Here is an 11,252-nt window from a genome sequence, read left to right as displayed (position 1 = left end):
ATCCTACATCTAAACCCATCTTTCTATATAGTTACTAGATGGCGTATGCTCGTGCACACTTTGGATTATAATGTATCTATGTGTATGTAGTTGTGTTTAGATAGTGATAATATATATATATTTTATATTGCTAATAAACATAAATAAGTTTGCACTGTTTTTATGCTCATATATATACACACACACACTATGTTCAAAGCACGATTAATGTAACATTGTAGTTTGTGCTCCGTATCCAAAACTTTATTATATTAGTGTTTGCTACGAATACAAAGTTTGCAAAAATTTATTAATACTTTTTAAAAGAGAAGACTTGTTTAAAAGAAAACTATTTTCCTCTCTTTGAGACAAAACAATAGCAATATTTAAGCATCAGTTAATACTTTGAATTTTAATTCGATTAATTTAAAGGTGTAAAATATTCTATTGTTAATGTATGAGATTGGACCTAAACAATACTTATTATTTTTTATCAAATTTTGATTTGGATAATTCTAATTCAAATTATTAAATTAATTTTTCATGTTTAAAGCGAAACAAAACAGAAATTTGATTTTCTATTTAAACGAAGAACTATTTTTTAATTTTTGGTGAATATTCTTGGTTTAGCTCATTTTACTTGTCATTTTGTTTTTTGCACGTTTTTTTAAGGAAACATCAATTAGAATTATAATTTGACTAATTTACCTTATTTATTATTTGATCTTCATTTAATATTATTTTTTCTTTTACGACATTAATCTCTTTTCACATTTATTAGAGTAAAAATAAAAATGAAAAAGTAATTAAATTCTATCTTATTTTAAAATATAAATATTTTAAGTATATTTATTTTAGTAAGCATAACAAATAAATGACATGGCGGAATAGCAAATACAACAGTTAACTATCTAGATTAGATCTCAGGCTAATATAAGAAAAGAAAGGAAATTGTATGGCTTGGCTACTTAACCTTTTGAAGAAAAACAATAATATGGGGTTCACTTCTTTGTTATATAATAATTTCATTTGCTTCCACTAATGAGTTGATACGCATGTGGCAATGAATCCACCATTATTGACTTAATGGGGATACTTTGGGAATTACATTAATATTGTTTGATTTTTTAATATGGGTGCACGTTTTTTTTTTTTTGATATTGCTTGTTTTTTAATATGGAGTCCACTTTTTTTTTTACATGAGTTTGGAGGTGGTGGGGTCCACTTTTTTTTTTTTAATTCTTTTATAGTGCTTGATTTTTTTTAGTATGGAGTTCACCTTTTTTTTTAAAAGTTGGAGGTGGACGACGAAACCACGCCCAACTCATGTTTCTAATATAGTAAAAATAAAAATTATTTAAATTCTTGCAAAAATGAAAAATCGATTTTACAATTTTCTGTGGTTTGACACGTTCTTTGTTTCAGTGTTAATTTTGAGGTAAGCTCTATTGTCACTCTCCAATCTCCTGTTTGTCTTTTTCCTTTTTTGGACCTGAAATTCTGGTGGGTTCATCTGTCTGATGGTTTTTTGGATAAAGGATAAGTCTGAAGCAAAATGTCAAAATGTTTCCATCCCATATAGTCATGTTTGTCCGTCCTGCTTTACAGGGCATGATCTGATCCAGTGGATCATACTTTATGATCTAATGTGCTATATGTTCCACTAACGAGAGAAAAATAATATTAAATTGGACAACAGTGTGCTATAATTTCAAGTCCTACTTTTTACTTGGTTATTTAAGTTCACTGAAAAAGCCAACCTTTTGAATATGGAATTCAGGGTACAACATCTCCCTAATACGAAGTCATTCCATACTTCTAACAAGAAATCAAGAACTTGATGACTAGCATCCACTTTCTAGTCACAAAGTCGTGATCAATAGTTGGACTTATTATATCTAAAAAGATGACATTCAAAGTGCAATCTGCATTTCAGCTTCCTGCTAATCCTCTTCTTGGAACTGCATGAACTGGAAGCCCTTCATTGATGTGGAGTGTAAACATGGTCCTATAAGTTACTACTTTCGTGTCATCGGATAATTTGAACCTGAAGAAATAAAGAAGGGCCGTTGCTAAAATCTTCATTTGCCGATAAGCAAAATCTTTGCCTAGACATATTCGTGGACCAGCCTGTATCAAATAAACAAACAAGTTAGAGAAAAGATCATATAATGCAGCCCTTGTATCATGGAAGATCTAGCAGTTTAAGACATTCCAACCCCAATGAGGCAAAAAATCTATGCTCCTTTAGACCAAAGAAAATTGCTGTAGCTCCTTTTATCACTAAGTATGAAGGTTTAATACATACATGAAATGCTATGAATTTGAATGGTGACTCTGGCTGGAAACTCCCATCTTTGAACCATCTTTCAGGTCGGAAATCTTCAGCATCATTCCCCCAAATATAAGTCATTCTCCCCATTGCATAGGACATATAATTGACTTGGTCCCCCTTTCTTATGTGAAAGCCATCAGGAAGAACATCATCTGCATCTGCGCACCTGCCATCCTGAATATTTACAATCAACATGTCGCATATGTCAAATAGTCACTCAAGAAAGTAGAAATGATATAGTAAGTTGGTTTTCATTATGAAAATTGTACCACTGGGACTGCAGGGTATAGCCTCAAGGTTTCTGTTAATGCCGCATGAAGATAATGCATTTTCTCAAGGACCTCTTCCGTAATACTTGCAACAAAATCTTCCAAATTTTCCTTATCCTTCATGTTATTACCAGTAATTTCTCTTATTTCCTCAACAACCTTTTCTTGTATCAAGGGGTTCTTGCAAAGCATGTAGAAAAACCATGAAAGAGTATTAGCAGTACTATCTTTGCCAGCAAGCATGAAATTCAGTATAATATCTCTGAGATACTGATCAGTCATTTTCTCTGGATCTTTCTTGCTCTCTACCAGAAACCTTGAGAGTATGTCCTCCTTATCAACCTTGCACGTCAACAGACAAAAGGTTCATTATTACGTTAGAGGAAAGAAGATTCGGCAGAATAGCTTTAGGAGTTTAAGGGTTTAACACTCTAATAATCTCAAGGTAAGACTTACAGAATCTTGTTTCATTTCAAGCTGTTTTCGCCTTGTTCTAATAAGTTCATCAACGAATTCATGGATGAATTTGATGTTCTTTTTCAGAAGAGCTTCAGAGCCGATATTGAAGTATCTCTTAAGCTTCCAGAATGAATCAACATAACGCCAATATATTAATTCATTGGAATCATCAAAGGCCTTGATGAAATTATTATCATCTCCCCCTGATCCATCCACGCAGTTCAGATCAACTCCAAAGCCAACTTTGAATATTGAATCCAGGGAGCATCTCATTAGCAGCTCCTACAAGTATGGTTGGCATAGTCTTGTGATAACAACTGACTATTGAAAAATAATCCAATAGTATTAAGTTGTTCAAGGACTGTTAAATTTGAGGGGAAGTGCTAAAGAAAGTTGTTAAATGACTTACTTGCATATCAAAAACTTGGTTGGAGATAGAGAACCCAAAAACTTTTCTGACCAATTTGGCTGCTCTTTTTCTGAAAACAGCGCAGCTAAAGTCTCTCAAGACCCTAGCTGAGAACTCAAGGCTTGCAAGCTTTCTCTGCTGCTTCCATTTGTCACCGTCCACTGCGAAAATCCCTTTTCCAAACAAATCCATTATTATCTCTTGATTATGCTTGCCTTTAGAATACTTGGGAAAGTTCGTTTTAAGAATGTGCGCGACATTTCTTGAATCAGTGGTGTATATCATACTCTGGGCTGGACCTAGAATTCGGGAAGTAGGGAGTTTCTTGGCGACTTCTGTTTGATAGTCATAGAGTCTTTTGAAGTAGAAGAGTTGATGAAACACAGTTCCTATTACTGGTGCGTATTTTCGGTTTCTGATTGACTTGCCAGCGTAGATCCTTAGTATAAAAAATAAGAAAGAAGTGAAAGAAATGACTAAGAGAGTTCCTATACAGGTGAAGATGGTATGAAGAACATCCATTCTTTTTTTCTAGAGAGGAGAGGTGACAACCGTCTTTATAGCTATGTGCACACACGGCAAAGACTAATTCAAAAATTCGTTCACATGCCTTTAGGATCTTAACAGCTCTCTTGTTGAATAGGGTAGAAAATTCAGCCTTAAAAGTACTGAAAATCCTATAGGTATGTCTATGCTAGAGAAGATATGTCCAAGAAACTTTCACCGATCCTTTTTATTCTTAGTAGATTTATCAAACAGTTTTCTTGGAGGGAGTGTTTAATTTGGATTCTTGCTAGGTTGGAGTAGGAAAATGTTCCTAGTCACATCACAGAAAATGAATTGAATCAGAATAAAGAAGAACATGTCCCTGTCACGTATAACAAAAGGTTTATCTGGCCTGCAACTTCATCTCCTGTTTTCGCTTGTTTGTCTTCATATCACCAATCGGCACTGTAATCTCTATGCTTATGATTACTAGTATAATTTAATTTGACTAACAAGAATACTACCAAAACTTAAGTTAGATTATCAACTTTTTGAAATCATCATGTAAATGACAATCAAATTAAAGTTCTTTCCATTTCCTCTTCAAAATTTGGTTTCTCTCTCAATCTTAATTTATTTTTAATTCTTGGCCATACCTTGCCTATCCATAATCTACTACAGGGCTCTTCATATGAGACAATCTCTTTTTTGAGGATTGGGATGTCATTCCTCATCAAAACCAAATTGCATATATATGTATCCCAAGAATGGAGGTTTAGTGTTCTTCAAAACATTGTTAGAGTTCCTCAATGGAAGGCACAATATTCCCATTGTCCATCTCACCATCTACGAAAAAGTGCTAATAGTTGAATTTGAGGTGGTAATTTTTTGTTGTCTTACTCGTACAATAGACCCTTGTGGTCCGGCCCTTCCCCGGACCCCGCGCATAGCGGGAGCTTAGTGCACCAGGCTTCCCTTTACTCATGAGAGAGGTCCTGCATCAGTAAATTATAGTGTAAGAAGACTTAGCAATTTTCTGTGTATCAGCAACTTTTACTCATTCTGTGTTTTATTGTTTAGGCAAGCTCTTCATCTCTCTCTCACGCGCTTCCTTTTGTATTTTCCCTCTTTTGCCCCGAAAAATTCCTCAAGACATCTGTCTGACAGTCCATTTTGTAAAAATCTGAAGCTGATATTAGGTCCCTGTGAGTTAGGCTGCTGCTAAGCATTCATTTTTTCTATGCCATGTTTGTCTATCCTGCTTTATAGTATATGATCTGATCTAGTCGATCAAACTGTGTGGTCATTATAAGTTCTTGACTTAACTCATTGTGTGTTATATGTTTCACTAACAAGGAAAAAAGAGCATTAAATTGGACTACCAAGTCCTACCTTTTGGTTTGTTATTCAAGTTGACTAAAAAAAGCCAAGTTATGACTGGAATTCAGGGTGCAACATCTCACTAATATGAAGCCATTCCTTTTAAGACGAAATCAAGAGCTTGATGAAATATTAGCATCAATTTCTAGTTACAAAGTTGTGAATAGTTGTACTTATAGTTCATATGGTGGAAATGTACAGTCATGACTTCTGTGAATTAGTTTAAAAAAACATTGGAAGTGTCTTCTGTATTTCAGGCTTCTACAAATCCTCTTCTTGGAACCGCATGAACTGGAAGCCCATCATTGATCTGGAGTGTAAACATGGTTCTATAAGTTACTTCTTTCGTATCATCGGATAATTTGAACCTGAAGAAATGGAGAAGAGCCATTGCTAATATCTTCATTTGCCGGTAGGCAAAATCTTTGCCTAGACATATTCTTGGACCGGCCTGTTGATTTTATTAACCAATGAGTTAGAGAAAAGATAAATTGATGCAGCCCCTGTCATGAAGATTTAGCAGTATATTCCTTATGGTATTCTTACCCCAGTGACAGATTACATACAATACAGGCCAAACAATTACATACCAAAGTAAACTACTATATCGCAGTTACAAACTAGCATAAGCATAAAAACTTGACCAGCTCTATACTAAAACTTGACTTCTTTGAGCAAAATCTTCAATTTTTCTAACTGTACTTAACAACAACAATATAGCCTCACTCAGTGATCACCTATATCAGTTCTGGAGTCCTTATGCATGAAGGTTTAATGTAATTAAAACATATTACTTACATGAAATGCTATGAATTTGAATGGTGACGCTGGCTGGAAAATCCCATCTTTCAACCATCTTTCTGGTCGGAAATCCTCAGCATCATTACCCCAAATGTAAGGCATTCTCCCCATTGCATAGGACATATAATAGACTCCGTCCCCCTTTCTGATGTGAAATCCATCAGGAAGAACATCATCCACGTCCGCGCACCTGCCATCCTGAATATCAACAAATAGCATTTTGCATACGACAAATAGTCAAATATAGATACAAGAGATTAGAAATGATAGAGTGATTTGCTTTTGGTTATGAATATATTGCAGAGTTTTGGACAGAAGTTATACCACTGGGGCAGCGGGGTATAGCCTCAAGGTCTCTGTCAATGTCGCATGAAGATACTGCATTTTCTCAAGGACTTCTTCTGTTATACTTGCTACAAAATCATTCACACTTCCATTATCATTTATGTTACTCCCAACAACTTCACTTATTTCCTCAACAACTTTTACTTGGATCAAGGGGTTCTTGCAGAGCACATAGAAAAACCATGAAAGAGTATTAGCAGTACTATCTTTGCCGGCAAGCATGAAATTCAGTATAATATCTCTGAGATACTGATCAGTCATTTTCTCTGGATCCTTCTTACTCTCTAGCAGAAACCTTGAGAGTATGTCCTCCTTATCCATCTTGCAGAACATACAAAAGGTTAACAATAATGTTAAGACTCAAAAGAGATTGCAAAATAGCTTTAGAAGATGGAAATATTTCATTTGGAGCTCTCCTAATGTTCTCATAACCACAAATTAAGACTCACAGATTCTTGTTTCATTTCTAGCTGTATGCGCCTTGTTATAATCAGTTCATCAATGAATTCTCGGATGAATTTGATGTTCTTTTTCAGGATAAATTCAGAGCCAATGTTGAAGTATCTCTTAAGCTTCCAGAATGGATCGACATAACGCCAATATGTTAATGCATTTGAATCATCAAAGGCCTTGATGAATTCATTATCATCTCCACTTGATTCATCCAGGCAGTTCAAATCCACTCCAAAGCCAACTTTGAATATTGAATCCAGGGAGCATCTCATTAGCAGTTCCTACAAGTATGGTAGCATAGTTTAGTGATAAAAACTGGCTAGCGATATACAACAACAACATACCCAGCGTGATCCCATAAGTGGGGTCTGGGGAAGGTGGGGTGTATGTGGGGTCCAGTCCCCTATCCCATATTTTAAGGAAGGAAGATTTTTCTTCCTTTGACAAAATCACATTGGTAGCAATTGTGGAATTGGCCAACAAGCCAATTCTTTTGTTCACATTTTCGTGATATAAGCGCTTACCTCATCATAGTCGTGATGTAAGCGCTTACCTCATCATAGGAAATTCATTCCTATAAATAGGCAGCTTATGGTTCATTTGTTACATACCAAAATCATTTGCTATACACCAAAATCTCAGACAATACATCTGAGTGAGAGCAAAGTGAGGTATTCCATAGACTGTAAGAAAATAGTCTGTGAAGAAAAATAGAGTGTGAGTGATATTGTAGTAAGGTGGGAAAAATCAAAAGAGTGTCTTTCTTTTTTGAGTGTGTAGTGGTCTTTGGAGTATTTATACTCGTGACTACACAGTGTAAAATTCCTTATTATAGTAATATCAGCTGCTCCTCTTGGCCGTGGTTTTTCCCTTATTCAGAAGGGTTTCCACGTAAAATCTTGGTATCATTATTGCTACATTTTATTCTTGCTGATTTAACCATAAGTTAGTGTTCCGCGTTTATCACTAATACCGTGAATATTATTTTTGCGGGTCTATTTTATTCCCAACAAGTGGTATCAGAGCCAAGGTTCTGTCTGAGTATGCTCTGTGGTTGCAGCACAGTCTGAACTTCCACATCAGAAAAAAATTACTTTGGTCTTCGAATAAAATAGTATTTGTATTTGTGATAAACGATGGAAGTCAACACTAGTAGAATGGTTACTTTGAGTGGCGTAAATTATGCCATTTGGAAGGGCAAAATGGAAGATTTGCTCTATGTCAAGAATTTTCATCAACCTGTCTTTGCAAATAAAAGGCCTGATAATAAATCAGATGAAGAGTGGAATTTGTTGCATCGGCAGGTTTGCGGCTTTATTAGACAGTGGGTTGTCGATAATGTGTTGAACCATATTTCTGGGGAGACACATGCTCGGACCCTATGGGAGCATCTTGAAATTTGTATGCTCGGAAAACTGGTAATAACAAGATGTTTTTGATAAAGCAAATGTTGGGTTTAAAATACCACGATGGTTCCGCAATGACAGACCATCTGAATACTTTTCAGGGGATCATGAACCAGTTATCTGCTATGGGAATTAATTTTGATGAAGAAATTCAAGGCCTGTTTCTACTTGGTTCCCTACCAGATTCTTGGGAAATTATTAGAACTTCATTATCAAACTCTGCTCCGAATGGTGTGATCTCTATGGATCTTGCCAAGAGCAGTCTTTTAAATGAAGAGATGAGAAGAAAATCTCAAGGTTCCTCCTCATCAGATGTCTTGGTGACTGACACTAGGGGGAGAGGCAAGAATCGTGGTTCTCAAAATAGAGAACATCATAGAAGCAAATCCAGAAGCAGACTTAAAAGATATTGAGTGCTATCATTGCGGGGAAAAAGGGCACACAAAGAATTTCTGCCGGATTTTGAAAAAGGAGAATAGAGATAAGGAGGAAAAGAAAGAAGATGGCAATCGTGTTGCCGCTGTCACTACAGAAGATCTTGTTACTGTCCTTGATGCGGATCTGATAAATATTGCTTGTGATGAGTCAAGCTGGGTTGTGGACAGTGGTGCCGCATCTCATGTGACATCGAAGAAGGAATTTTTCTCATCTTATACTCCGGGTGACTTTGGAACTTTGAGTATGGCTAATGAGACTGTATCCAGGGTGGCTGGTGTTGGAACGATTTGTTTGAAAACTAGTATTGGAACTAAACTAGTTTTAAACAATGTAAAGCATGCACCTGATGTTCGTTTGCACTTAATCTCTGTTGGTGTTTTGGATGATGAGGGATATGTCAGTACCAATGGTGCTGGAAAGTGGAAGCTTACTAAAGGTTCCATGATTGTGGCTCGTGGCGAAAAGCGTCGTGGTCTATACTGGACTACGGCCTCTACCTGTGTTGATATGGTGAATGCAGTTGAGAGCAATAGCTCTTCAACGTTATGGCATAAGAGGCTTAGCCACATTAGCGAGAAAGGACTAAATGTTCTGGCCAAAAAGAAATTATTGTCAAATTTCGAAAGTGCTAAATTAGAAAAGTGTGAGCACTGCTTGGCTGGAAAACAAAATAGAGTTTCTTTCAAGTCTCATCCTCCTTCAAGAAAGACAGAGTTGCTTGAGTTGGTGCATTCAGATTTATGTGGTCCAATGAAGACAAGGACCTTGGGTGGTGCACTTTATTTTGCTACCTTTATTGATGATTGTTCAAGGAAACTTTGGGTCTACGTCTTAAAGACTAAAGACCAAGTGTTGGGTGTCTTTGAAAAATATAAGAGTAAAAAACTATGATGAAAAAGTTATAGAAGAGAAAAATATTGACAGCAAAATAGTAGAGATAACCGAAGTAAAAAGGAATAACATCAGTAGTAAAATTTAGGAATACGATAATACTAGCACAATAGCAGTGAGACTGATAAGAAAAAACTGACTAGTGATATAACCCTGAAGTTTATTAAGTTGTTCGGTGACTTACTTGCATATCAAAAAATTTGTTGGCAAGAGAGAACTCAAAAACCTTGCTGACCAATTTGGTTGCTCCTTCTCTGAAAACTGTGCAGCTAAAATCTCTCAAGACCCTAGTTGAGAACTCGATGCTCGCAAGCTTTCTCTGCTGCTTCCATTTCTCACCATCCACGGCGAATATCCCTTCGCCAAACAAATCCTTAAATATCTCTTGATTGCGCTTGCCTTTAGAGTACTTGCCAAAGTTGGTCTTAAGAATGTGTTCAACATTTCGTGAATCAGTGGTATATGTTTCACTCTGCTCCGGCGCCAGAAGCCGGAAAGTAGGGGTCTTTTTAGCCACTTCTGTTTGATAATCATAGAGTCTGTTGAAGTAGATCAGTTGTTGAAACACAGTTCCCACCACTGGTGCATATTTGGGGTTTCTGATTGACTTGCCAGCATAGATCCTTACTATTAAAACTAAAATAGGAGTCACACAAATGAATAACAAGATAGCTATACAGGTGAAGATGGTATAGAGAATATCCATTTCTTTTTTTCAGAAAGGTTGTATATTGGAGAAATGACTACCGTCTCTATATACTATATGACACGCATGCAAAGACAAATCAAGAAAACGGTTGCATGTGATATGAGCAGCATTCTTGCCAAAAGTTCAAAAATAATACGCCAAGGAGACTTTAACCAATTACGAGTCTTGCTGAGTGGGAGCAAGGAAAAATATCAAGGTCCTAATCATACAGAAAATGAATTGAAAGAAACCTGCATAATAAACAAAAGATGATGTTGCTATCCTCTTTGAAAAAGGAAATTAGAGGTTGGGACATCACACAGAGCGTAAGGTTTATATAATCTGCAACTTACCCTGCTGTCTTTGCTTCTTTGTCCTCACATCAAGTGGCGTAGCTAAGAATTGTGTTAAGGGTGTTCAAACTTTGAAAAAATGAATATTTTTTTTCTTATGAATAGGTGCGGCAACTTTTTTTTAAATCAAACTCATAATAGTTAGCAATCTTAAAGAAAAGCAAACAAAAATCTCATATTTAATCAGCAAGAAAAACTAAAACAACAAATTCAAAAAGTAATCACATATATTTTGTTAGCAAAATAAACAAGAATAGCATTTTTAATAGAAAAAACTGACTTTACAAGCAAAAATGAAATTTTAATGGGGAAATCATGCCTCTACTGCTAAAAATACAAGTAAAAGCGTCATTTTCAATAGGGGGGGTCACACCCTTGTAACGAATATAAATTTATACAAATTGAAACAAAAAATTTGACAGGGTGTACTGTTACATAATTATTACCCTATCTTAATTTCAAAATGTTATCTATGCAAACATTTATTATTCTTCCGAGCATGACAAAACTAAATTAAAGATCAAGGTGTGCGCAATCTGATTTAGGGACCGTCCTTAATT

At 35.7% G+C, this 11,252-nt stretch overlaps 2 protein-coding genes across 2 annotated transcripts; both read right to left on the bottom strand.

Moving 5' to 3' along the window:
• Positions 1–1,537: 1,537 nt before the first annotated feature.
• LOC132645619 (cytochrome P450 704C1-like) lies at positions 1,538–4,439 on the bottom strand. Its single transcript, XM_060362707.1, has 5 exons — positions 3,452–4,439; positions 3,040–3,324; positions 2,584–2,925; positions 2,288–2,488; positions 1,538–2,109 (listed from the first exon to the last, which is right to left on the bottom strand). Exons 1-5 carry the CDS (start codon positions 3,971–3,973, stop codon positions 1,912–1,914), a joined length of 1,548 nt encoding a protein of 515 aa, XP_060218690.1. The 5' UTR covers positions 3,974–4,439; the 3' UTR covers positions 1,538–1,911.
• A 961-nt stretch (positions 4,440–5,400) lies between these two features.
• Positions 5,401–10,643, bottom strand: LOC132645618 (cytochrome P450 704C1-like). Its single transcript, XM_060362706.1, has 5 exons — positions 9,836–10,643; positions 6,913–7,197; positions 6,443–6,784; positions 6,116–6,316; positions 5,401–5,768 (listed from the first exon to the last, which is right to left on the bottom strand). The coding sequence occupies exons 1-5, from the start codon at positions 10,355–10,357 to the stop codon at positions 5,571–5,573; spliced, it is 1,548 nt and encodes a 515-aa protein (XP_060218689.1). The 5' UTR covers positions 10,358–10,643; the 3' UTR covers positions 5,401–5,570.
• Positions 10,644–11,252: the final 609 nt, after the last annotated feature.

The sequence above is a fragment of the Lycium barbarum genome, chromosome 6 (assembly GCF_019175385.1).
Source record: "Lycium barbarum isolate Lr01 chromosome 6, ASM1917538v2, whole genome shotgun sequence".
NCBI lineage: Eukaryota > Viridiplantae > Streptophyta > Magnoliopsida > Solanales > Solanaceae > Lycium > Lycium barbarum.
Note: the sequence above shows the minus strand (reverse complement) of the source record. Positions and strands in the feature narration are given on the sequence as shown.

What these genes read in the sequence shown, in the direction of transcription:
- LOC132645619 (XM_060362707.1), bottom strand. Translation starts at nt 3,973, where the DNA reads ATGGATGTTCTTCATACCATCTTCACCTGTATAGGAACTCTCTTAGTC. An exon ending in ACCAAGTTTTTGATATGCAA is followed by an intron (nt 3,325 to 3,451) that starts GTAAGTCATTTA and finishes CCATACTTGTAG; the next exon opens with GAGCTGCTAATGAGATGCTC. An exon ending in TTGAAATGAAACAAGATTCT is followed by an intron (nt 2,926 to 3,039) that starts GTAAGTCTTACC and finishes TTGACGTGCAAG; the next exon opens with GTTGATAAGGAGGACATACT.
- LOC132645618 (XM_060362706.1), bottom strand. Translation starts at nt 10,357, where the DNA reads ATGGATATTCTCTATACCATCTTCACCTGTATAGCTATCTTGTTATTC. An exon ending in TAGAAATGAAACAAGAATCT is followed by an intron (nt 6,785 to 6,912) that starts GTGAGTCTTAAT and finishes ATGTTCTGCAAG; the next exon opens with ATGGATAAGGAGGACATACT. An exon ending in TATACCCCGCTGCCCCAGTG is followed by an intron (nt 6,317 to 6,442) that starts GTATAACTTCTG and finishes GTTGATATTCAG; the next exon opens with GATGGCAGGTGCGCGGACGT.